At 41.3% G+C, this 27,546-nt stretch overlaps 1 protein-coding gene across 1 annotated transcript in view; it reads left to right on the top strand.

Annotated features, from left to right (window-relative positions):
* Nucleotides 1–1,452: 1,452 nt before the first annotated feature.
* PCSK1 (proprotein convertase subtilisin/kexin type 1) overlaps nucleotides 1,453–27,546 on the top strand; it is a 40,333-nt gene continuing 14,239 nt past the window's right edge. Inside the window, exons 1-9 of the mRNA XM_026498589.4 lie at nucleotides 1,453–1,832; nucleotides 4,669–4,773; nucleotides 8,003–8,113; nucleotides 10,736–10,882; nucleotides 12,191–12,267; nucleotides 17,531–17,619; nucleotides 20,678–20,850; nucleotides 21,928–22,140; nucleotides 24,595–24,695. Coding sequence (XP_026354374.1) covers nucleotides 1,653–1,832; nucleotides 4,669–4,773; nucleotides 8,003–8,113; nucleotides 10,736–10,882; nucleotides 12,191–12,267; nucleotides 17,531–17,619; nucleotides 20,678–20,850; nucleotides 21,928–22,140; nucleotides 24,595–24,695 — 1,196 coding nt within the window. The 5' untranslated portion in view covers nucleotides 1,453–1,652. The remainder of the gene's footprint in view (nucleotides 1,833–4,668; nucleotides 4,774–8,002; nucleotides 8,114–10,735; nucleotides 10,883–12,190; nucleotides 12,268–17,530; nucleotides 17,620–20,677; nucleotides 20,851–21,927; nucleotides 22,141–24,594; nucleotides 24,696–27,546) is intronic.

Raw genomic sequence — 27,546 nt, 5'->3', positions numbered from 1 at the left:
AGCTTAAAAAAAAAAAAAAGAGGGGAAGGAAGGAAGGAAAAGGTAAAAAGAAGAAAGAAAAGAGAAGAAAAGAAAAACCTTTCACAGACAAGACTTTTTTAAGCCTCCGCAATTTCACTTTTGGGATGAGTCCAACACGTTCCTGGGAGCTCAACGCAAGTAGTCACGATCAGGAACCTAACCACAGTTCCCCCCTGCAGTTAATTTCCTATTTTTTTTTTTTTCTGTTTTAAAGAGGGGAAAGACACAGAACAAATGAGAAATAACTTGGTGCTGGCTAGTTGCAAAAAGAGCAGTTTCTGAGACTCAAACGGAAGGGCAGCTCTGGCCATGGCCGCGTGTGGCGCTGTCCATTGTTTGGTGCTGAATACTACGCACTGGGGCTTTTCCAGACAGATTTCACCCCCTCAGGATCGAGATAGGCTCAGTCAGCCAAGATAGACTGAACCCATTTTCGAGGTCTGTGTGGGGGTGGGCGGAGATGCGAGGCGGCATTTAGACTTTTGCTAATTCTCTTTTCATGAAGAAAAATTCTTCTACAGAGTGACACTGTCCATTTTATGGAAAAATAATAGCACAGCTTCAGCTCAAAACTAAAGTGAAGAAAAAAAATGCAAAGTTCAGAGTTAATAAAACCTGCTCTTTCTCTCCCTGAGTTAACACAACAGTGTTTGGATCCCTAGACCCCCCTGTTGATAGTTAAAGAAAAAAATTTTCTTTTTTAAAAAATCATGTGATTCATTATTTTTCAGGTAAGCACAGTAAAGGGGGGGGTGACACTAGGCTTTGCAATATCTAGAAAAGAATTTTAGATATTGTTTTACTAAGTTGAGAAACTGAGGAGAGGATGAACTAAACTTGTTTTTTTAAAGGTGGTTTCAATGTTAGTTAAAAATGCATTTTTAAAATTACTGCTTTAACAATGTTTTCCAGGCATGCTTATTTTCTTAGGCAATTTAGATCAGAATCTGGGCAATAGAAGCTTCCCTCCTCTCTGCTCTACCAGCCTCTGCCCGATTTCAGACTTAAGACCCCTGCTCTTCATAGCAGGTGCTGATCTCCACAGGGCTATTATAACGCTTCACCCCTTTCCTGCCCCCGCCCCCGGGATAATTAAGAAAATGTAAAGAAAATGGACAGGAGGGAGGCAAAGTGTACTGTAACTCCCAGCCTTTGGTTCTTGGTAGTAATATTCAAATAGGGGCACTTCTTTTTGAGAAATGAAGATGTTTCTCATGGCTACAGAATTTACAGTCAGTGAGGGAGCAGACTTAACTGATATCAGCAAACGGTTCCTTCCTTTCCTTAATCCTTCCCTGCTTATTTTAGCCGCTTCTCCACCCCGCCGGGAATACCATCCAGATCTTAGTCCAGGTAGATCTGACGTCAAGAGATGGCTTTCGTCGATTTGACGTGTAAACACTCATTTCCATTCCGGCTTGGAAGGGCTGGGGCTCCACTCAGCCGGGAGACCAAAGAGCGCTCGCCACCGCCCAGCCTCTCCTCGCGCGCCTCCTATCTCAGCAGAGTCACTGGGAGCGAGAAGTGGTCCAGAGTCCTAGGGCGAAAAGGGCTAGTGTTCCTGGCTTTTCTCCTTTCTTGCTTCTTCCCCCCATCTCCTTCCGACTTGTGTGCAAGCGAGTGTGTGAGCCATGGAGAGAAGAGCCTGGACTCTGCAGTGTACTGCTTTCGCTCTCTTTTGCGCTTGGTGTGCACTGAACAGTGTAAAAGCGAAGAGGCAGTTTGTGAATGAATGGGCGGCAGAAATCCCCGGGGGACCGGAGGCAGCTTCGGCCATAGCGGAGGAGCTGGGCTATGACCTTCTGGGCCAGGTAAGAGTTTGCACTTTTCAGAAACTTTCTGGGGCCCACAGGGACTAGCGGGACTGACGCACGATCTCCCAAGTGGGAGCCCGAGGTTGCACTCTCCTGAGCCCAGTGGCAAAGAGCAGAAGCTTCTGCAGCTCTCGCCCCTGGCGCGCTTGGAGAAAGGAGGCTTGCATTATTTATTGTTTGGGCTGGAAGCAGCCAGGCAGAACGAAGCCGCTGCAGCTGGGTAAAGCTTATTCTTGCTGTCGTCCGCTTTGGCATTTAAATCCATTCCCGCGTGGTTTGGGAGAAAAAACCCTCCACGCTTGTACACCGAACTTGAGATACACGCAGGCTCTTACCAACCAAGCGCCCCCGGGAGAGGCAGTGCGCTCTGTCCCCTGGGACTCAGCTGGTCTCTGCGTCAGGAGCCGGCTGTTTCCTTTTTTTTTTTTTTTTTCCCCCTTCAATATGGCAGCATCAGATCTAAGTCCTGATGCAAGGGGTCAAACGGGCTCCGTGATGTCCGCCCCCAGCCTTTCGGGCACGCCCAGGGCATTGGAAGAGCGCCAGAGGCCGGGACTCACGACCCAGAGGCTGGGGGCCAGCGGAGCGGCTTGGGAAGACGGCGGGAGAAAAGGTGGGTGAAAGACGCGGGACCAACTCCCCTGGCCTCTACCGGGAGGTGCGGGTCTTCACCGGGAACTTGCAAAGTCTCAGCTTCACAACTTTGCTGGGTCAGTCCCCCTGAAGGGTCAAGCTGCCGAAATGACTGTGGGGCAAGGTTTTCTTTCTTTCTTGTTCTTCAGCCAAACGCCTAATAGCTTCCCGGAGGGTTTCAGCTTGTGATAAAAACTTGCCTGTCCAAGGGAGAGCTGGTTTAATAGATAGCTGGGGGGAGGGTAAGGGCGCTAAAGCATTACTAGAGTGACAGCTTAGGTGTGCGATTCCTGGGGGAACCCCAGGGCGGTGTGATTTCTAATCTAAGCTTTCCTTTTCCTTGGCTCGGAATCAAGCCCTCGCCCCTTGCCTTGGAACTGTGCCTCAAAGCGGGGGAGGAGGGAGTTGTAAAACATTTTGGCGCGTTTTTTCTGGAGGTGGTTGTAGAGATGCCGCTGAAGTCACGGATGAGTAATCGGCGTGGGCGTTGGCGATTCCATAGATCGAATCCGCTGGGGAATACGCCTCTCCTTGCTAGAGGCTTCATTCCCCAACTTCATGAACCAAATTGTCTTTAAAATGCCCAGGAGAAAAGTCAATACGCAGATTCACTTCTCTGTGTCCCAGAAGCCGACCAAGACTTTTTGCTTTTGCCCAGATTTTGTTCTGTGCCAGGCTCCGTGTTAGGGGCTGAGGAGTAATAGGAGGAAAAGAAACTTTCAAGGAATCAAGAATCCAGCAGAGACTGGTTTAGTAACAAATAATTGGAATTGCATGTACTTGGTGTAATAGAAGTTGCACCTGGAGTCTCAATATTTGTTCATTGAGGGATTGAAGAGGGACAGGAATTGATAACAGCCCAGTGGAGGAAACATTTGCAAAGGGTTTAGGAAGAAGAGTCAAGGTCGCCAGGAGAACATGGTGAGATTGTAGAAGGTGCTCCAGGCATAGAAAATAGATTGTAAGAAACAAGGAAGATACATAGAAAGCAGCTTGGAAGAAAGTGCAGGGAATTGTTGGGATCTAAAGAGAGTGTGAGCAGTAAGTGGAATTGTATTGGTAGCTTCTGTGGGCATCATGGAAATCTTGTGTGTCCTATGGGGGAATACCTGGGGACTTAATCATATATCCTTTAGGCAGCCAAACAGTACTGGTAACTGTGTGGAAAGAGACTGGGTAAGAGAGAAAAATATCCCCTTTTTCTTTTCTCACCTGTTAGACCCAGACATATTTCCAAACCTGGACCATTCATTATGGGAATTGCTTTCAAAATCACAAATCCCAAACCAAAAAGCAATAAATCAGTATTCTTAGTAGGATCTTCAAAGAAGGGATGGAATGTTCACAAGAAGCTATAAGAAATAGTGTGTGTGTGTGTGTGTAAATCTATATTTACATATGATTTACATATGTTATATTTTCTCTAGCCATTTCTAGCTAAAATGGCATTACTAACAAACATTTTTAAAATAATAATTCTTTGGAAAAGATTGATAGTACTTTCTTGATTCTGTTTTATTTCTCCTTTTGTTTATAGTAATTTAGCATCACTACCCTGAGCTCCTGAAGGCCTCAGGATAAAGATAGAATTAGAGAGGTGACCAGAAGCAAAATCCATTGATAGCAGAGGAAGAGCTAGGCAGTGATGATCTTTTCTTAGGGTTACTTTTCCCTCTCCCCAGCTCCATGTATGGAAAGCCTTGAACTAGTGGAAAGTCAAATGGTCTCTACTAGTAGCTTATAACAATTATCACTATAGATTCAGTGGCTGGCTGTGTTTTGTAACAATGACAAATCATTTTAGCTGAATGTAACCCTGACTGTATAGAGTACCCAAAGGGTTTGCCAGCTTTCCACAAATTATTCTTCTCTGACCGGATAAATTTGATAAAGTGGATTTTTTAAAAAGAAATGTCTACCTACAGAATATTGTCACACAGAAACAAATTTTGTTCCTCTGAAATTTGTGAAAAAGAGGTATCACTGGCCCCCAAGCATACAGTGAGCCCAAGTGATAATATTTTAAGCTCAACTTACTCAATACAGTGACAAGAGAGCGAAGGCTTCTATCAGTGTCTTCCTCAAAAAGAATAAAAATTGGCTTAATAAAAATTGCCTGTCTCTAAGTTACATGGGTTTCAATCTAGCCCATATATACTTATTTTGGATAAAGTGGATTTTTATTTTTTTTCTTTTATAGATTGGATCACTTGAAAATCATTACTTATTCAAACATAAAAACCATCCCCGAAGGTCTCGAAGGAGTGCCTTTCATATTACTAAGAGATTATCTGATGATGATCGTGTAAGTGTTATGCATTTGTCTTCAAACCAGTAACCTGACTTATCTGCTTTATGATTTCCAACATGAGCAAAAAGCACTTTGCAAATATGATTATTTTTTATGTGGTCACAATTATCTGTATTGTTTCCTGTTATTTCTATAGGGTTATAATTGCGCATAATAATAACTGGATTGGATTGGATAGACTGAGTTAAATAAATTTTATATATAATATGTATAAAAATATATGTTTAAAATACTAGCTCACAAATCCAGCTGAAGAGTATGAAAATGAGTACTGAAAATTAAATTTCAGCTCTAATAAAAATATTTGCCGGTACAATTAGTTAACAACCTTTTGTTATATGCCTATTATTTACTGAGCACTTTAATGTCCAATGTGAGGATGCCAAAGAAATTTAACATGTGAACACTAATTTTAATAAATTTCAGCAAAACTGAAAACACATTTTGCCATTTCTGTTTGGTTTGGTTATATGGGAAACTAGTGTTATTGAGCGAGTTTTAAATCCATGTGTTTATGAGCCAAATGTTTCCATAAGTATTGTATTGTTTCACTGAAAGCGTTTGATCTCTTTTTATCCTGGTTTGTATACATATTCAGTGATTAGGCAAGAGCAGGAAAGGTCTAGAATGAATACAGGTAAATAGTGTGAGGACAATTTGAATGTATATCTAGTGTACCTATTGATTTTTGAAGTCTGTTTTCAAGATCAGCAAACATATCAATACAAATGGTGACTATACTGGGAGTACTGAAATTTGTATACACAATGTTGCCTTTTCTCAAGAATGTGCCATACTGGTAGAAATTTTTCCGGGCTGGCCTGTTTTCTGTTATCATGATTTCTATTGCCTAGAACACTCCAGAGAATTATGGAAGCTTTATGAGAGATAGAATACATCCTTTCAACTTGCTAGAAAGAAAATATAAGTGACGGAAAGGTGATAAAACTATTGAAAGTACATGGAATTTATAAACCCTGTGAAATAATTTGCTATTTATTTTGTTCTGAAACTGATAGAATTTTAAAAGGGAGAATAAAAAGGCAAATTATCAGGGTACGGAATGACTGGGTCTGGGTTACCAGCAACCACACCTAGGCAAAGAACACTACATCAGGACCATGGACAGCGAACCAGCACTCCTAAGCCTATTCCCAGCTTTTACTCGGGCTAATGGCTAGATGTGTGGGACCAAACGGAGACCAAATCAGAGGCCCAACATTACTTGAAAAGTTCCTTGTCCAGGGAAGTCTTCCTTTTGCCATCCCAAAGCAGATGACTCATTGAATGGACTGTGAAAAGTAGGACAACTTCCAAAACTCTGGCTAGGCTTAGTCCTTGAGCAAAGCAAGAAAGAGATTTCCTTGTCTGCCTAAATGCATGCCTGACATTAATGCACAAGGAAGTCAAATTGACCTCCTTTCTCATCTTCACAGAAGAAAATTGGACAGAGTGGAGCAATACCTGTTATTACTGCAAGTATCTCACTAAAGTGAACAAATGACCCAGTTGTATTCTTTAGATATTTCTTTAATAATTGACTTTGGAGCAAAAATCTCAAGTGATAATGAAGAAAGGCTAAGAGTTTATTCTCCAACATACCTTCATCATAAAAAGGAGTCCATATAATCTTATGAAAAATTATCCCCAGAATAACTTTATTTTAGAAAAAAATCCTAGCACCCATAGAAGCTAGCAGTGGAAAACTGGATGAGATGATCTTTAATGCTCTTCCCAAATCAGAAAGATTATTTACATTAAGTACATGATACCTTATATAAGTAAAAGAAAGATATCACTAATTTCCTCTGCTGCATTTGGTCTGCTATTATAGAGATTAATATGGGATTTGTAGTTAATGACATTAATCATAACACTGTTTCCAACAATTGAATCTGATCAGATGGCAGAGTGCCTCTTCTTATATTCCATTTTTTAAAAATTGTTTTTGATTTTCATTTTATTGCTCTTTTTTTGATGGGGGATGATATTCTTTCAAAATAGCCTTCTGAAATGCAGCAATAGGCTATCTTTACTAGTCTGTTAATGAAATCTCCAACTGTAAGTGACTCTTTCAAAGATTAGTACTTGTTCCCTAGCAGCCAGCTTCCAAAGACCAACTCAGATGACAGGCAGTATATTCCAAGCATTGAGGTATTTTAAGCCAAAACAATTAAGCTTGAACATACAGGCTCTTTAAAAATAAATTATAGTGACTAATGTCTAGCTTTCAAGTCCCTCCCAATATTTATAATAGGTTTGCCATAGATTTTCTAATTCAAAATTCAGGACAGTCTTAGTGGATGGTTTTATCCTTTAGCAACAAATTATTTTTTAGTTTTTATTTTTGGATCTGACTCATGAGTATTCTCACGTTAACAACATCCCACCAGACACTGGACTATCATCATGTGTACGAGAGAGAGAATATGTTTCGGGTAGGAAACAGTCATGTTGCCCAGCGAAATAAGAGCATGGTATTATTTCATAATGAATATAACCACAAGGCAGTCCCTCACCCACTCAGGGTCTCAAACATAATAGGATTATGCCATAAATGTGGGAAAGGTAATTTTTGTATTGTCAGATCTCTGCATAATACATGAGACTAAATTAATGGTAACTGTGCATGGTCAGTAGTGCTCATTCATCACCTGGATCTGTTTCTCATATTAAATATTCTTAAGCAGGAGCTTAAAGCACAGGGAGCCAGAGTTTCAGATTCACAAAGACACAGCACCTTTCTTGTCTGGCATAACATTTGTAATTTCTACGTTTTGCGTGTAAAGAAAGAGAAATTAAGCTGTAAGAGCACCATAACAGCAGTCTCTGGAATCTCTTAGCTTGTTGACTCATTCCATGAAAATGGACAAATTTTCAGCTACAAAACCCTAAGACCACAATAAAAAAAAATCGGTATTATGGTCCATTTGCTGATGAAAGCAGGCTGAACGTTTACTTCCACTGGAATCATAGTGTAAATAATTTGAGGGAATCATCACTTCACTGACTCCTTCTCCTCCCCCTAAAGGTAGAGTTTACTGTAATAGAGGAAATGTTCATCTCCCCAGTGGGCAATCCCTTCTTCTCACTGAGCTGCCAGTTTGATCTGCAGTCAAACAAAAACTCTGATGGGGAGGGTACTGGGGCTAGTTAGAGGGAAGATGGTTACACAGAGATGACTATCTGACTGCTGATTTTCTTGCTATAAAACTCCTTGTAGGTAATATGGGCTGAACAACAGTATGAAAAAGAGAGAAGTAAACGTTCAGTTTTAAGAGACTCAGCACTAAATCTCTTCAATGATCCAATGTGGAATCAGCAGTGGTACTTGGTAAGTACTTACAGAAGGACTGTATAGGGCCTGGGCCATATATTTTGTTACATCAGCAAAATAGATTTTTTTTTAATGATAGACAATTCAGTAGAGGGCTATGTTACCTATGGAGATTAGGGCTGATGGGAGATCCATGATCTGGATCTCCTGTTTTACCAGATGGAAGTGTCTGAAACACAGATCTTTAGCTGTTATGAGAGGAAGGATTGTTACTTTCTTCTCTTAAACTTATCTGGAGCAAATGCAGAAGAATCATGTCTTGCAAGTTAAGAGTTAAGAGTTCCAAAACATTAATCATGGCAAAAATCACATCGGTCAAAGATACTCTTGAGAACCTTTAAATCATCCAAAGGATACCATGAACATGATTCAGTATATACAGCCCTGAGTGGCAATTCTTACATGCTAAGAAGTGAGAATTTCTGAACCAAGCTAAAGGAAGAAACACAAGGAGAGACGAAAGACATCTACATGCAGATGTCTAGACTTGCAAACTGTTTTACTTTAAAGATACCAAATCCTCATTGGTATGTGGGCGTTGAGTAGAGAAATTTTTTTTTTTTAAGATTTTATTATTTGACAGAGACAGAGACAGCCAGCGAGAGAGGGAACACAAGCAGGGGGAGTGGAAGAGGAAGAAGCAGGCTCATAGCGGAAGAGCCTGATGTGGGGCTCGATCCCAGATCACCGGGATCACGCCCTGAACCGAAGGCAGACGCTTAACCGCTGTGCCACCCAGACGCCCCGAGTAGAGAAATTTTTAAAAAGATTTTATTTATTTATTTATTCATTCATTCATTCATTCATTCATTCATCCATTCATTCAAAAGAGAGAGTGAGTACAAGAGGGGAGGAGGGTCAGATTGAGAGGGAAGGGAGCCTGACATGGGGCCTAATCCCAGGACCCTGAGATCATGACCTGAGCTGAAGGCAGAGGCTTAACTGACTGAGCCACCCAGTTGTCCCTGAGTAGAGAAATTTTAGGTGCCCCTTCTTGCCTGCAGAGTGTTCTCCCTTCCATTTTAATATTAAGCCTCTATGTCAGTAATAGATATTGATAGAAGTGGTTTTTTGTTGAGAATACTATAAAAGCTAAGTTTTCACGACAACCATAGGCTAAGGCTTAGACATCTTTGTTGTACAAAGGATGGGAAAAGGGATCAATTCCTCTTAACATTCTCTTAACCTAGGCAATACGTGTTCATTGCAGAAGAGACTCATTAACATTTGTGTATTGACTGCATGTCAAATACTATTCCAAGCGTTTGATATGAATGAACTCATTTAGTTCTCACATCATATTGTAGATATAATGATTATACCTATTTAGCAGATGAAGAGACAGAGACATGGGCAATAGTACCTTGCTAAAGTCATCTGATTATCAGCGGTAGGACCATAATTCATGGTTCCAGAGGTCATACTCTTAAATACCATGCTGTGTGATTGTTCTTGCAACTGATACAGAGGTCTTCTCTGGCTTTGGCCAAAAATCTATGTGTAGTTCCAATCTCCTGTGATTTAGCTTCATGTTGGCCTACTAAGTTCTTTTAAGAGGTTTCCCCTACTGCAGTGCCTTGGTGGCTCAATCTGTTGAGCACCCAACTTTTGGTTTCAGCTCAGGTTAAGATCTTATGGGTTGTGGGATCAGCCCCATCTTGGGCTGTATGCCCAGTGGAGAGTCTGCTTGGAGATTCTCTCTCTCTGCTCCTCCCCCCCCCCCTTGCATGTGCTCTCTCTAAAGCGAATGAAAACATCTTTAAAAAAAAAAAGAGTTTTTCCCAACTTCTTTCTGAGGCGAATCAGCCAGGGGGAAATTCATTCATTGACACTTTTGGCTGTTATTATTTATAAATTTCTTACTGTCCCTTTCACCAGAAACCTGGCACTTTTCTAAAGCATCTCCCTCAAATGCATCTCCCTCAAATGCTTAGAAATGTGCTCATCTCTTTATTCCCTTGCTGTACAGCTCTTCTCACTTATAGTCCCATGCACTGTAACTATCAGAAAATTTATCTGAAAAAGAAAACTCCAAATCACCTTGCATAGATACTTACTCTCTAAATCACTCATACTTGGAAAAAAAATACATCACTTGTACTTGGAAACAAGCAGTTAAATTGCAAGTTCTGGTGAGACAGCAGCCTCCTGGGCATTCCAGGTTCTGCTTTTAGAAAAGTTATTAAAACATCCATGAATGACTATGAACCAGACAATATAAAGTAGGTTCAGTGTGGCAAGGGTGGCTCATGATTTGGGGAGAGATGGAAACATGGGACACCAAATAAAACTTTGGTAGATACAAAAGCTTAAGCATGTCATTATAAATGAATGAAACTTAGGGATAAACTTCATCTCAGAAGCTATGTAGCTCAGTGAGAAGGGGCAAGGAGTGATTCATCCTTTCAAGTGATTTTCCACTGGAACAACTGGGAAAAGAACAGTCCTCTGATGATTCACTTGGCTCTACCATCAACTTCGTTTTTTATTTCACCTAATTGCCTTCTTCTAAAAAGTAGAGTAACCCTAGGGAAAAAAAGATGGGTCTCCAGACTTGAGCTTCAGTTCTCATTTTGCAGCAAGTAAATCATGATTTCACCAATTGTTTTTCTTTATCAGCAAGATACTAGGATGACTGCAGCCCTGCCCAAGCTGGATCTCCATGTGATACCTGTTTGGCAAAAAGGCATCACAGGCAAAGGAGTTGTTATTACAGTACTGGACGATGGCTTGGAGTGGAATCACACAGACATCTATGAAAATTATGTGAGTCTGGGCCCTCCCATGACTGCAACGTAGGGAGAAGTCAACACAGACACAGAGTTAAGGCTTTCCTTTTCTCAGGTGGAAGACTGCTCTGACATTGGCCCCGAGAATTATGGGCCAAGGTTTTGTTCTTTCCCTCACCCTCCTGCCAGCACATGTGAACTTTTTTTTGTATCAGTGGGCACTGAAAGAATTCAGTAGAGCCAAGGATTTTACAAAGGCTTGTGTGTTGAGGAAGTGGGGAGGCACCTATACCAACTAAATTATTAAAAGCCATTCAGACTCTACATCGCTCAGTATTGGGGGCATTAAAGCCATCAAATCAAGAATACTGCCTGAGATTATTTTTGTAGTCTTCTTCCTCACATCCTTTATAGGTGTAATATCTCTGACATTGTGAAGTTATGTGAATAAGATTCCTTCCATGCAAATTCAAAAGGTACACCACAGAGTGTAAAAATGGCAAGCTGAGAAAAGAAACGTTTATTATGAATGGAAAATAAGTAAATGAAAACTACTTAATTGTCTTTTAAGTACTACATGATATCTTAGGCCTTTCGATCAGTGTTTCATCTTTAAGATTGTCCCTTGTCTTTCTCTCATCATTCCAAATTCCCCAGCTAGAGAGCAAAGGGAAAGGGAAGCAAAAGAAGAGATAAAAAGTTTAGTAGAAAGTAGGAGTTATTGAAAGATATGGAAAATGTAGAGAAGAGGCCATAGTGGTAACAGAATTTCTATGTGGGAGGTGTTTTAGCAATCTGTTTGGAAAAGGAGGTGCGACCTAGAAACTTGTCTTACATTTCAAGCACGCTCCCTTTAATTAAATTACGTTTATTTAGTGTAACTGGGAAGGCTGAAGATCACTGTGGACCTGAGCCCCATCCCACAGTCACCTATTTCCACCCATAATCGTAAGGGAGATGAGTGTCCAAGTATCGCTAACTAGCTCTAGAGATTAGTTAAGTCATTCAACCTCTCTGGGTCTCAGTTTTCTCACTTAAAAAATGAGGTAGTCAAACTAAGTAAACTCTGATTCCTTCTGGTCCTAATATCCTATGAGCTTCAGAGAGTTATATAGGTTTGGTAACATTCACTGAGAATTGGGCGCTTGCTCACTCTTCTGTGTACATCATTTATGCCTGGTTTATGGGTATAATAAATGATCAGCAACTGGGCCAGAAACTCTCAAATGCAGATTTCTGAGCTATTAGCCAGGATGGAGGGGGTAGGGGCAGAAGGCTTGGGAAGTGCTACTTTTTTTTTTTTTTTTTTAATGATGCTACAGGGTTATTTCTATTGTCTCTTTAGGATCCAGAGGCTAGTTATGATTTTAACGATAATGACCATGATCCATTTCCCCGTTATGATCCCACAAATGAGAACAAGTGAGTAAATGTGGATTTGGGGGGAATATGTACTTTAAAATGCTTTTACCTGATTTGAGAAAATTACACTATACATACGATCCACATTTCAGCTCTCAGAAAAGTTTTCATGCACACCATTCATACCATAGTATTTTGTTGCTTTTAAAACAGAAACCAGTGCTTCTATTTTTATATTTCTTTTGGCTTACAGGACCATATTTCAATTCGAATTTCTTCTTATGTTATGAAATGCTCCCCTCGAATGGCACAGAATAGTCATAGCTTTAGAAAGAATGTTTGGGTCATAAAGAGTAAAATCTTCCAGCTCATCCTCTCCAACCCCAATTCCTCTATGAATCCCTTCCTATTAGCAACATATTTGATGTTAGTTGTGGAAATAAAAATAGATGACAAAGATAATAAATCCTCATGACTTCTTTTGATGACCACAGCCATGCTCACCAGTTCCCTCAGAAAAGTATGGCCAGATACCAGACAAGAGAGATGTACTCTGAGGCCTGGCCCTCAAATCCAACACATTTTCTGGGGGCATTGGAAGACTCAGTAATCTCTCCCAGAGTTTCTTCAAGGTATTATAAAGCTAAAGGAAGAGAAAAAGAGTATCTTCTGACTCATAAAATAATTCTCTCTAGCAACCACAATGTGATGAAGGAGGCCAAGAGCCAGAACTGACAAAGCAAGAGGCCAAATAAAGAGCCAGAGGCAAGAGACTTCTTAACCTTTTTTCCTAGCCGCAAAGAAACTTCACCCTCTAGCCACATGACCTCAAGTGTCTATACCCATGTGAGAAGTCTTTTGCAGTATCTCTCATAACTTCAAGAAGACTTCCATACTTTCTTCTTCATTTGCTCTACCCAGAAGAGACTTGCCCCAAAATAGATCAAAGCCAAGGCAAAATTAGGGCTTATTGCTACAATTGGGATGGAAAGATTCTATATAAAGAGGTTACATTTTCTGTCCATATGGCTTTCTTTCTCTCAGACTATTACCCAGCTTGGGTCAATTGAATTCTCTCCTGCTTGCTCTCTTTCTCCCTCTTTCCCTCTTCCTTTCTCTCATATTCTCACTCAGAATTCCCATGTGACTGGTACAGTAATGTTGACCTAAAGTTCTTTCCTTGGATGGTTCCCCCCTCCAGAAGGAAAAACACCAGGAAGAGAGCTGAGGCTCATGCATTTAGCCTCAACTTCTGGGTGTATATTTCCTCACTGGGGAGAAAGGGAGGCTTGAGGAGGGTTCCAAGATACTGCTTCTTTCAGTACCATTTACTTCTAGGGTTTATTTCTTAAAGGGGTTAACTACAAACAATGCCTAGAAGTTAGAATATTCCAGTACTAGTACAATGGGAACCACCAGGGGGTACCTTGGAGGAAAGCAGGATATCTCAGGAACTTGTGGCGGGAGCCCCAGACAAATTTTCAGCCACAGTTCTAAGAGCAGTGCAGGGCCAGGAGGAACATGTGCTCTTTTGGAACACGACCTTGTTGTCCTGGCTGGTAGTCCTGGCTTCGCCAACTCTCAGTATAGAAGGTGACCTTGAGGAAATCACTTACTCTCTCTGCCTCTATTTTTCATTTTGTCCCCTAAAATGGGTGATGAGGCACTTGCTCTTTACCCTCCTGAACGGAAATTCCTAAGGAAATGGGCAATAAGTTCTTGGAAGAAAGGGGCACTTTATTCTAAGAAGTAAGAACAAAGTAAAAATGGCAACTCTCATTCTACCCCCTTGGTCAAGACCAAAAGAGAAATCTGCTCTCAGCCAAGTGGGTGCAGCTGAAGAGACTTATAGCTGGAGGTGGCAGCCTTCTCCCCAGGCAGTGTCCTCTAGGTCTGGTCCCAGGATCCAGTGTGGATGATAAATTATGTGGTGGCTGCATGATAGCTGAATACTTGGTAAAATGATATTCTCTAGAGCTTCTCTACTCATGAGAAGGAGGGACTCTGATTTCCCTTTTTGTTCCCCCCAAAAGGGGGAGTCTTATATGTAGTATTCATAATACTGGATCGCCAATTCAATAGCCACATTTTCCCCAATTCACAGAGCTCCAAAGCTTTCAGAGAAGTAGCCCATATAATGGTACTTCTTTTGTGCCTGAAAACCCTGAGTTTCCAGAACAGCCTGCCATGGAGCTCCCACATAGCCTAGAGTTAGTGTGACACAGCCAAACAGTTATGAATCCAGGCTTTGTCACTAGGTTTAGGTTAAAGTATTAGCTCTGCCACTTAATATCTGGGTGACCTTGTACAAATTATCTAACTGCTTTTGTGCCTCAGTTTTATCATCTATTTAAAAGGGATAATAACAGTAGCTACTTTGTTGGGTTATTGTGGGGATAAAATGAGTTTACATATGTAATTGGCTTGGATAGTGGTCTGGAACATAGAAAAAGTTGTGTTTGCTATGATGTTGATGATGGTGATCAAGCCTTCTCATTTAGCAACTAAGATAGACCTCCTTTCAGTAAGAAACCAACATGACAAGAACAATATCATCTGAGAGGAGTAGAGACAGAGACAAGTCAATTTTCTGAGCCAATTCAATCTGCTCTTTGAAAATTACACAATTAGTAACTACCTCTCAGGGTCCTCTTGAAGCATCCCTATCATTTATCAAAATGTATAATGAAAAATAGAGTTGCCCTTCTAGCATGTTGTCAGGAATAAATCTCTTAGGTTTAGAAAATGAATGGCTCCATTTCGTCTTGGACTTTATAGCAGTTAGAGACCTATTATCTCCCAATTCCAAGGGCATTATCTCTCCAAACTATCTGTGTTGCTGCTGTTCTTTATTACTATGGAAATGAGATTAATAGAAGCTGCATTTGAATTCTCCTCTGCAAATCAAAAGAGGAATCACTATATAGTAAAATCTCTAAAGTGCAGGTAACTCTTACTATTAAGCTGGCATGAATCTATATTCAGAATTTCAATACCAATTACAGATTATTTTTCTGGTTAAATAACATGTGTGACAAGGGTATTTTAACTAGGATAATAGTAGTCTTTAAACTATCTTGTGGAATAATTTTTCAAAAAATCAATTTGTTTAAATGCCAGTTACTACCATTGTTCTAAGATAATAAAGGGTTCTTTTATCTCAGAGCCTAATTTAAAGAAAGAAAAAAAGCTACAGGTCTACAAAGAATGACATAGTACCACTTTGATAAAGCCTTCCATTTTTCTCAAGGTGTGGAGGTGGGAAGTGAGGGTAAGAGGAGGGAAAAATATCAATCCTTTTCTTACCATGATCCTACTGCACTTTTCAAGAAAATAATTTTCAGTATGTAAGGAGAGATAAATCATAGGTGCTGTCCCATTGCATCATTCTTAGGACAGAGGTGCTGTGCTGGGGATTTCTGCCAACAGTTTGATTCTATTGGCTCAGGCTGGAGATTCTGCTAACCTGGCCCTATCTCCCGTAAATGGAAATACAGGTGGTGGTGACTTCTAGGAACACACTTTCCAGAGGGTGACAACTCAGTTTCTCCTTCTATAAAAGCAAAGAGAGTTAATCCGTCAAAGAGGCATGAGGTTCCTTCTAGGTGTTCAATGTGCACACAATTCTCAGAGAACGGGTGTGTTGGTCGGGGCAGCTTTAGTTGCAAGTGAGAGAATCCTAATTCAAAGATGAAGTAAAATGGGGATTAAAAAAAAAAAATCACCCAAGGGATGGTCTAGCTTCACGCATTCCAAGATTCAGGAGCTCAAATAATATGCTATTAGGACCCCAATCGCTATCTCCATCTTTTAGCTGCTTGCCTCCAATTAGCTTCATTCTCAAAAAATCAATCAATCAATCAATTGATCAATCTTGCCTGGCAGCAAGATCCACATGGCTCACGTGGAACTTAAAGCTGTAGATTCTAGAGAAAGAATAGAATTCTCTTCCACAGAATATGCAACAACCCTTGAAAGCTGTCAGGGAAGAGGAGGCTCATGATAGAATCACAAGGAATAAAGGAAATCTACTTCCCTAAAGGAGAAAATGCTAGGAGAGGGGGGAAAAAAAAAAAGCAGCAGATGTCTGCTGCATTAGGAAAGACCTTGAATTAAAGATAATGATATTGTTCTGACTTAGGATTCCTCTCCAGTATTAACGTGAAGAAACAGAAACATCATTTAGTAAAAGGAGACCGAGAAATCATCTTTGGTACTTTAGGAAAAAAAAAAAAAAAAGAGCAGTGAAACAGAATTATTTTGGATAGTCAATTTAGAATTTGTATATTCCCTGCTGGGCTAAATTAATACATGTCTAGTGTAGTAATGTCTAAAACTAGGTGCCTGACAGTGTTGCTCAGAGCTAAGTCTTCCTGTCTTTCCTATGTCAGCTCCTCCAAAGCACCAACAGCCTCTACACTACTCCCAGGTGCTTCCACAATGGGATGAATCAATTCACATTAGTTGTGTTGACTTATTGACTCTCCCGAGGTCGGGGGTGGTGGGAAAAGATTATTATCCTCAGATATTCAGAACTGATGCTTTAATGGTAGACTCGGCTCCGTTTTAGAGATGGACTTTTCCCTACAGATACTCTGAAATCATCAATTACCCTCTTTGCCTGATGAGAAAACCAGTCTTGTTCAGGCTTCTGGCCCCGATCAGAGTTGCAAGAAAACCCTGGTTTCCCAATTAGCCAGTAGAGTCCTGTTAAAATCTCAAACTCCCCTTGGTACCAGAAAACCCTCAGTTGCTTTAGTTTGGTGGAGGATGGTTAAAGGAGGGGAAGAGGGCTTGAGAGGAGAATTCGGTTCTATTTATCTTAGACTTGACGAGGTCCAGTCTATTTATCCAGACTAGGACTGGTCCAGGATAACCTACTCCAAGGAAGTCACTAGACAGGGAGTGAGGAGAAACCTCACCAAAACGTATGAGCAGAAGCCACTTCTTTGAAACGGCTTCCAGAAGTGTCAGAGGTGCTCATGACAGTATCCATAGCTAACACTTCCCAAGCTCTTACATTATACCAGCTGCCATTCTAAGTGCTCTCTGTGCAGCATCTCATGTGTTGCCACGAAACTTGGGAGGACAAATAACTTACCCAAGGTCACATCACTAGGGAGTGTCAGAGGCTGGAATGTGAATCACATACTTTGGCTCCAGTAACTATATCATCTGATACCTATACTTCATCTAATACTGATGGGCAGGAAACTGGCAACAAGGCTGACAAAAAGTTAGTATGGCCATGTACCATGGATTCATGTTCAAACGACACTTTGCCCTCATTTATGTTTCATAACTCCTATTTTTAAATCTTCAGACATGGGACCAGATGTGCAGGAGAAATTGCCATGCAAGCAAATAATCACAAGTGTGGGGTCGGAGTTGCATACAATTCCAAAGTTGGAGGTAAAGCAGAGGGTTGCTCCTGGACTTTTGCACTTCAATTTGACTCTCGCATCACCTGGTGTGAATGAGGGGGGGGAAGGGGGCTTTCAACAACCAGAGGAAGAAATGAATTCCATGTAAAATATGCTGCAGGATTTAAGTGTGATTTGCAAATAAATCAATGGATCTGGATTCCTAAAAAATGATAGCTGAATATGGCCTACACATCTTTGTGGAGAGAAAAATAGAAATGTTCAAACGCTTTTGAACCAAATCTAATTTTCTCTGTGTGCTAATTTACAAGGGTTCGTTATTGAGTGCTTGCTAAGGGAACAGAAGGAGGAGGTAAATTTAGGCAAAAACTTTCCCTGCCTCTCAATTCTGTCATTCTTCATTTCATAGCAAATAACTGTCTTAAGAAAATAAAAGAATACATACTGCTTACATGAAGAAGCCAAAGGTTATCTTTGACAGCATGGATTTAGAATCTAGTTGTTTCAGTCAGTGTCTTTGTGGGGAAACGTGGTAAGTTCCATGCGGGCAATTTAATAGAGGAACTATTTACAAAACTTAAGGGAAATTATCACCATATTGTACACCTGAAACTAATATAACACTGTATGTTAAGTAATTGGAATTAAAATAAAAACTAAAAAAAAAGAGTAAAGGGAAACCAACAAGGGCTAACAAATGAAAACAGATGTTATCACCTTTAGGCCTAAAGGAGCAAGGGGAAGGAGAGATCAACAGCAACTGGAGAAAGTTGGGGCCATTGGAGAGAACCACTGGACAGGAGCTGTGGCCCTGGGTAAAACAACAGGGCTTCCTCTAGGCAAGGAGGATCCCGGGGAATGAGTACCTCACTCTCCTCTCTTCCCCCCCCTCCTGCTGCAGAGAACCCATTGATGCAATCCACGTTCTTGTGAGGACGGGTAGACAGTGGACCGGCAAGGGCTCACAGAGAAGATAATCATTGTCTTTCCTCTTTTCACTATTCCTACCTTGGGTTTTCAGTTATGCTTTGAATTTAGTTTGTTTTCCAAGCTACAACAAAAAAGATCAACTGTAGAATGTGCCAATGACAGTAAAGTTCCTTTAAACTCTGCAAAAGGATACCTTGAGTTTGATTATGACTTCCTTTTAAGAAATCCAATAAATACCCATCATGGTACATATGATGAATCTCTCCCTAATACATCACACTATCACGTGTTGTGTCATTCCTGATCCCTCTGATACTAGCATTGTCAAAATGCTGTGTGTTTCCCCCCTCTTTTTAAAGTGCTATGTTAATTTTTTTAAAAATGAAGGCAGAAGCACAAATCAGGCAATCACCTAGAGAAATACTTCACTTTTTAAGTCACGGTGAACTACCTAGCTATAGTTTGTGAGAGAATCTTCTGATCCCTTCATTTATAGAGAAGTAATCAGAAGCAAGATTCCCAAGGTAACAGCTAGTTTGTGGCAATGCAAAACTAAAACACAAGACTTCTGATTCCAAGCCTCCTGAGATTTTTTCCCCATTATTCCACCCTTTGATGGTCTAGCCCCAAGTGCATTTTTTTAATAACGCTTCACTTATTAGGCACCACTGACTCTACAACACATTATAGGTTATACTCTAAGTTAACAGGTTGGATTTGGGTGCCAAATTTCTGGGATTCAAGTCCCAGCTCCCCAGTTTCAAGTTGTGTGGTCCCGAGCAAGTCATTGTCCCTCTCTGGACTTATGGTCCACCTGTAAATGGGGAAAATTATGGCATCTGCCTCAAATTGTTGTCCTAAAGATACAGGAATCCATATGTTTAAGGCCTTAGCAAGGTAGCTGCATATAGTATATCCTCCGTGCACATAAGCTGCTACCTTTCCCATTTTAAAATTGAAGAAACTGAGGCACAAGAGGTTAAGTGGCTTGCCCAAGATCACACAGCTAGCAAGCAGAGCTGGGTTTTTAAAAAGATTTTATTTATTTGACAAAGATAGAGACAGCCAGCGAGAGAGGGAACACAAGCAGGGGGAGTGGGAGAGGAAGAAGCAGGCTCATAGCGGAGGAGCCTGATGTGGGGCTCGATCCCGTAACGCTGGGATCACACCCTGAGCCGAAGGCAGACGCTTAACCACTGTGCCACCCAGGCGCGCCTCCCGAAATAAATTTTTAACCAATTTTGTTTCAGTCAATATGACTTTCACTGATTATGTTAATTACATGCTCTTTTCCCTGTGCTCTGTAGTAAATAATAGCGCACACATGTAAGGCTGGGCACTCTACTACATAATCTGCCTGAAGCCAGGAGCAACCAGGGAGCTGCCCGTATCTGTCTAAATTACTTTTGCCTTCCTGGCTCTTGAATACATGAGTCTGATGACGGGTGACAGCCTGTTAGAAAGTACAAAGAGCGACCACATCTGCCTTCTCCTAATGAAAAATGATTCCCCCTCAGGAGCAAAATCCATGGCAGTGATTTCCTCCTTGAGATTATTTAGAAGAAAAGGAAACATGTTCCTTGAAAATGTTTCTCAGCAAACACATAAAAGAATGGCCTCTGGGTTATTTTTAATTAGTGTTTAGAAACGAGTTCTTTCCCTATTTGTTAGTTTCCTATTGTGGGTAGGTCTTTTCAAGCTACACAGTGTCCCATACAGAATCCTTCATAGGGCACAGACTGGGCAACGGTCTATTCGTGGGATAGTCATTAACAGACAGGTCAAAGGAGGGCTGTTTGATGCCTCTTTCTGAAAGCTGTCCTGTCATTTTCAGGTTATTGGGGTAGCGAAGGGAGGGGAGACATTTTGTAATCAGTAACAATCATGGTCACTGCTTAGTGCATATAGTTATCTCTAAACGGCAGATATGGAAGCTTAGGGAGACAGTGACTTGTATCTTCCTTCTGTGCTCATAGCGGCCTGGTTCATGGGCACTTGAGACATCCAGCGGTTACCCTGTTTTTAACTTTTTTGAGAGTCTTCTATAAAATGAATATTAAAAAAATAAAAATAAAATGAATATTAAGAGCATCGTACCATTCTACACGTACACGCTGACATCCACTCATGTATTTTTTGTTCGATTTACTGTTCAGGCATAAGAATGCTGGATGGCATTGTGACAGATGCTATTGAAGCCAGCTCAATTGGATTCAATCCCGGACATGTGGACATTTACAGTGCCAGCTGGGGCCCTAATGATGACGGCAAAACTGTGGAGGGGCCTGGCCGACTGGCCCAGAAGGCTTTTGAATATGGTGTCAAGCAGGTAAGATGCTTAACACAGACCCAACTGAAATGAAACCTGGCCACTTGGATATGAAGGAAAGGGAAGAACACTTAGCTTATATGGAAAGAGATGGCTTTGAATTTCTTGTCGTTGCTTACAATTTGAAAGCATTTAGAGAGCCAAATCATTCTTCAGAGGGGTGGAAGTTAAGTGTTAAGAGAGTTACCCGATTTGGGTCTGACATTCAACAGAGATTCTTTACTCTTAGAATATTTACTTTAAAAAAATACTCTGGAAATAAAATTTTTAAAAATTAAAAAATAAACGAAAGTAAATCAGACAAAAAAATAAATAAATAAAAAATAAGAAATACTCTGGATATGTCCTTTCTCATTTTCCTGCTGCTTTTGGATTTTGACGGTAGGGAAACTACTACCCAGACTTCTTTCAAATCTCTGGAAACGCATCCTTAAATATAGCTATGTGCTACCTCCCATTTTGTACATCCCTGGTGTGGACTTGTGCCTGGATGGTTTGCTCTGTTTCCTGCACTCCTACCAGGATTCTAAGGCCTCGTTCTGCACAGGATCAAACAAAAGTAGAAACTTTGCAGAGCACAGACTGAGAAGTCATAGAAAGGGTAGCCTTGACGAGTTGCATTCAATTGAAGAGTCCCTTTTAATGCAGCTGCAAAACAGATCTGAATAATGCCTGATTTTGTCATTCTATCAGTCAGCCAGAAGATGCAAGCAGAAAGAGAGGAAGTTCAAAGATTCAAACACGGTGACATAAGCCAAGGGAAGAGTGCACAAATATGAGCGAGTGCGAAAGGCCAGAGTGTGAGTCTGCACGCTCAGGAAAAGAAAAAAAGCACTCACTCAGACCCATGCCAGAGAGGGCCCAGAGGAAGGAAGACTGGCAGAGTCACAGCCCAGGGGCTTCTCAAATGCAGTCTCATGAGGCTTCCCACAGGGAGGCTGGAGGACCGGGAGTTGAAACTGACTCCATCTAACTTATCTCTGAGAACCTCATGCATGAATTTGTGGGGAATTTCACCGGGGTGTGACAGCGATCCCAAAAGATGACAGATGTGATATAGTCTGGCTTTTCCTTTAGGGGAGACAAGGAAAGGGCTCCATCTTCGTGTGGGCTTCTGGGAACGGGGGGCGTCAGGGCGATAACTGTGACTGTGACGGCTACACGGACAGCATCTACACCATCTCCATCAGCAGCGCCTCACAGCAAGGCTTGTCCCCCTGGTACGCTGAGAAGTGCTCCTCCACCCTGGCCACCTCGTACAGCAGCGGGGATTACACGGACCAGCGAATCGTACGTTGCTTTTGTCTGACTCCTCTGCTTAGATAGGAGAGCGTGGCTTGCATTCAACAAGATCCTTCGGTCAGTACCCTTGGTAAAATTGATTGGCTTAAGCTTGAGGACTCAGTCGGAAAGACTCGCGCTGTACTCACCTGAAAGGCGGGCGCATATTGGGAAGTTTTCTCTCTCAAGGAAAATGACGCCTCTGCCTAGATGATGTTGCCTGTCATTTAAGCCACTAAGTTGTCATTACATACAGCCCAGAATCCAAATGTCTGTTCTGCTTGTGTGACGCCTCCCTGAATATAGCCTTAAAGGAGCTTTCAGGGTTGAAGGGGCTTTACCACCCTTGTCCTTGTTGATCCTTTAATAGCAGGGATCTGGTCTGACTTGCCCTTTAGCAGATGATAAAAATACAGAGCATACACTAGCTCCATCTCCTAAGAACGGATGACCTGCAGGAAAATAACAGTCTAAATTTCCCCCGAGATGAACTTCTCAGCATCTGAATAAACAGCTCGGGCAGGTTAGATGCTCAGAGAGTGTCTCCAGCCCACACTTGGCTGTGCCGTCCCTTCCGTGAGTCAGACTGCCAAGGGCGATTATTGGATTTCCCTTCAAGGGCACAAAGATGAAGGGCCATTTGGGGGCTCTGAGAACAAAGAGAGGTACGTTTAATTCTAAAATGTATGGCCCCAAATTTAACTCCTGATACAGAAAGAACCAGATGGCTAAGGCATGTAGATGGTAATCTCAGTGGAATCATAGGTCACGATCCAATTAGAGTGTGGGTGAAGCCCATAACAATTAGACATTGGAATGTGTGTAAAATTCCTATGAATGGCATCTCAAAAAAACTGTCAGTACTCTTTTTTCATACAGGATCACTATTCTGGAATAGTGGAATATCTGGAATAGCCATTTCTGCAACTTACTCTAGTTTCCACGGTAAAACCCTAGGAGCACTGGCCTCCCTCTCTTGCCCTTGTATTCAATTACTCAAATAATAGACGGTGATGTTCTCCCCAGGAATTGCTTACAGCCGGCCTATTTGATAGCCTTTGAAAGAGGCCTATCAGACATGTGTGCCCCTTGTGTTCAGAGCCCCTGGCTCTTGTTGTCCCTGGGGGTATCTAGAGTTGCTTTTCAGAAAATGGCCTGGTAGGCATTTCAGTCAGCATTTCACAGACTGGCCCTCAGCTGAGCTACTGTGCTCTGAAGCTGGAGGAAGTTTCCATCTTTGTAAAGATCTCTCCTTAGGTAAATCAGCCAGAGGAGAGACAGCTGGTGGATTCTATTTGAGACGTTGGCAATAACAGAGCCTTTGTCTTACGCAAAGCCTGGCCTCAGCTCAGTCAGCTCTGGGGGCCTACGTGCGTCAGTAGGGAAAAAGGGCAGTCTTGCTTCCGCAACCCTCTAAGGAGCAGTGCCACCATAACTTGCGAAACTCAGCGACTCCAAGTGGGAAGCCAAAGGAGGTGATAATAGAACAAATTATTTTTTTACACCTCCCTCCCACACATAGAAATCTCTAGCTAAAAATGATAATGCGGGAGCCCGGGTGGGTGTCTTGTTAGTAATCCTTTGGCCTCACTACTTGCTCAGCCAGCACCACTGTGGTCCTTAAGGCAGCCCGATTGGAAGTCTTTTTGGTTTCTTCCCTTCAGTCTCGGCAACCTCTTCATTAAGCTAAAATTAGCCCGGGTAATTCCTTACGTGCAGTAACATTGTGTAAGAATGCTTTCACAGACAGGCTCTCATTTCGGCTTCAGAACACGAGTCAGGAAATGTCAACCTGATTCTACAGATGGGGAAACCGAGTGACGTGCCCATGGGACAATCTGAAACCAGATCAGAGTCTAGCACATTTTTCAGTTGAAAAACACCATTTTCACCAAAGTGCGAATATGGACACTAAGTCAGGGCCATCAAATTATGTCAACAGTGAACGCAAACTACACACTGAACACATTTTGTGCAAGTAGCTCAAGTGGCCCAAATCAGGTGGCTTCTCATCCTTGTGCCGAAGAGACAGTCAAATGTCAATCTGAAGGCAAAAGGGAATTTTGCATGAGGCAGAATTTCTAAATATGCCAGACTAAACACAATGGACCTGATGATTAATGGGCCAGCATGATTCACAGTGATTTTGAAACTGTCCCTTCTTCACAGACAGCCTTTCGTTTGGGAATCTCAGAAGAGAAAATATTCATAGTGGGAGTACTTCATCCCCAGAAACGGCAGCCTGATGCCAGAATTATAGACAAGTTGCATATAGAGGAGAGTGAACTAAAATACCCGCAGATGGCAAACATCCGCCCGTGGTTTAGAGGAGGAAGGAGGGAGGAAAATCAGCTGAGTTTCCCGATCAGAGCAGATGCAGCCATGGGTAGGGTTAACCCCCAGGGACAGGGGCACACGCCTCACATGTTCTCCCGCATTTCTTTCCCTCCGGATGCTACCCAGACAAGCGCCGACCTGCACAATGACTGCACAGAGACCCACACGGGCACCTCGGCCTCGGCACCCCTGGCTGCTGGCATCTTCGCTCTGGCGCTGGAAGCAAAGTAAGGCCCAGGAAACTTGTAGTCACCCTTGCTGCCTCTCCTTAACAATGTATCTTGTTTTCTGATTTATGGTTACAATAGAAAACTTAGGAAACTATAAAAAATAATCACAAAAATAAGCTCGCTTCCTGTTAACGTCTCAGTGTAGATTTAACACACACACATCTTACAAAATTGGGACCTTTGTATACACATTGTCATTTTTTAAAATCTACCCTATAATCTTTTAAGAGCATGTTCTCATGGCTAAATCAGTGTTCCCTGACCTTTATAAATTCATGCTTTCCTCCCAATTTTTCTCCCACTCAGCTGAAAGGCCTTTTCACTTCTGTTTCTTCTCACCAGGAAAGACTTTGTGCAGATAACTTCCTGTGGGTAGTATTGGGAACAACAACCTTATAGAACCCCCCCCCACCACCACCGATTATATAAGCCCAGTCCTCAAGCTGATCTAACATATCAGGGGACATGAGAATTAAATCTTTTTGTAGTATCCCGTTACGTAAATGCAAATTAGATTAACGTCATCGAATTATGTTTAGGTACCCACTCTTGTCCATAAATATTGGTTGTCATCTCTGGTAATTTCCTCAAGACAAACAGCCCTGATTAGAATTTCTGGGTCAAAGGGTGTGCATGTTTTAATGATTTGGTACTCACTGACAAGTTACTGTTCAGAAAGATTATATCATTTTATTTTCCCACCAACACTGTATGTGTGAAAGCACCAGCTTCCTTACCAAAGTTACTCTTATCATCTTTTAAATGTTTGCTATTTTGATAGGGGAAAATGGCATCTCAACTTTATAAGCTTTCATTTCTCTAGCAATGAAGCTCAGTATCTTCTATTCTTTGGCCATTTGTCATCTGTGATTGCTCTTTTATGACCTTGATTTTGTTTTATGGCCTTAGTTTAGAGAAGCTATTAATGCTTGGTTAGTTTGACATTTACCTTTTAATTTTATTTATATGTAATTTTTATTGCAAAGAAGTTAGTATGTATATAGTTACATTTGCCCGTGCTTTTCTTTAAGGTGTTTTCCTTTGCTTTCATGCTCAGAAAAATATTTACAAGCCCAAATTCATTAACATTTATTTATATGTCTTTTATTATGGTTCCTTTACCATATGTAAGTTCTAAATTTCCCTGGAATTTCAGTGTATGATGTTAAAAAGGGATTTAACAGGATATTTAACAGTATTTTGCTCCTCATATTGGTTACCCAATAGTCCACCTCTTCATGCAGAGGGGAAAAAAATCTAACGGCTGCACACTTTGGAGCCACAGCTTTTTATTTGTCCTTGTTTCTGCTTTCTGGTAGTGAGAACACTTTAAACATCAAGTCAGGTGCTACGGTTGCATGATAGGGGAAGTGGTTAAATTTGTAAGTTACTGTTATCCTTCCCAATAAGCAGCTTATCCTAGAAGAATATCTATATTCTCTAGAGAGAGAACAAAGCTTTCTCCTCATGTCATATTCAGTAGACGAGGTTCACAATAGCAGAAAATAGAACACCTCAGCTTCTGCCACAGCTGGAAAAACCCCCAAATTGCTAAGTCTTTGTTCTGGAGAGTCCAGCGTAGATTCAAGAGCCCTGGGCCAGCTTTGGAGTTGTAGTTTGGTCCTGGTATCTCAGCTAGGAGATGGCCACAGTGGCTAAGAAAGACAGGCCTAGCGAGGTTTGTACCAAGAGTTTACCTACTTGGAGGGGTTGGGAAGATGTCTGGTAAGGGAAGAGCAAATCCCAGGGCTCAGTCAGAAACAGGGACACTGGAGGCTCTGAGGCCCAGCAGAAGAGCCATGTTCAGAATGTGAGTTCACTTGTGACAGGAAGGGAATGGATAGGGGGTGGAGTCTATGAATACGAGGGAAGATGGCATCAGCAGATCCTTGAATTTGGATTCAAGGAAAAATAATCTAAGCACTCAAAAGTGCAAGGAACACATGGCTTCAAGTTTGAGGCATATCATTAGCTGTGTGACCTTAGGCAAGTTAATCTCCAATTGAGGGCTTAATTTACCATCTAGAGAATGGAGGGGTTGGACCAGACTATTTTTTTCAAACCTCTTCCCTTTATAAGATTCTCTGATTTGAAATTGAAGGTATCAGCAAATAAAGGTCATCCAACATTAATTGTTGAGTTTGGTGGTGAAAAGTCCAGAGTAGAAGAAAATAAGTTTCAATGAAGGCAAGCAGTTTCACTTAGGTGGTAAAATAGTCTTATGATATTTATGATTTGAGGATATAAGCTGTTAGTTCCAAGGAGCTATTAAAAAATCCTTAAAATTTTAAGTCTTCTTTACCCAACACCTATCAGATACATATAAATATAACTAGCCAGGCCCAAGCCATCCTTGTCTAGTGACCAGTGTAATAGAAACACTTGTCTCACTGATCAGTTGTAATATTAATTTTGTGTAAGAACTGAAAATTTAAAATTGTAGCCTCTGATTTCTAAAATTTCAAACTTTTTTCTGTGCAAGGAGAAAATGATCTAAGAATGATCTAGCCTCATTAACTTCAGTTAATTTTTAATATGTTAGTTTTAAAGCAGGAGCTTCATGAATTGCTCTGAGATAACATAGATGAGTCTCTGGCAGGTCAGGAACTTCTTTGAAACTAGGTGCAGAATTGCTTGTGTGTTTATGACATTTTTCTGAAGGAATGGTTTGTAAGGTCTATCAGATTCTCACACTGTTCACGATTTAAGAGAGATTAAGAATCCATGATCTCCCTGGTACATATGATAAGAATTCAATTCCTTTTTGATTCAATCATCAGTAAGATGGACATAATCTAGCTTACATTTCATATACTGTCTGCCAAAGTACATGGAAATTCTTCAAGTG

The sequence above is a fragment of the Ursus arctos genome, unplaced genomic scaffold, assembly GCF_023065955.2.
Source record: "Ursus arctos isolate Adak ecotype North America unplaced genomic scaffold, UrsArc2.0 scaffold_5, whole genome shotgun sequence".
In the NCBI taxonomy this organism is placed as follows: domain Eukaryota; kingdom Metazoa; phylum Chordata; class Mammalia; order Carnivora; family Ursidae; genus Ursus; species Ursus arctos.
The sequence above is the reverse complement of the archived record's forward strand: the minus strand, read 5'-3'. Positions and strand labels throughout refer to the sequence as shown.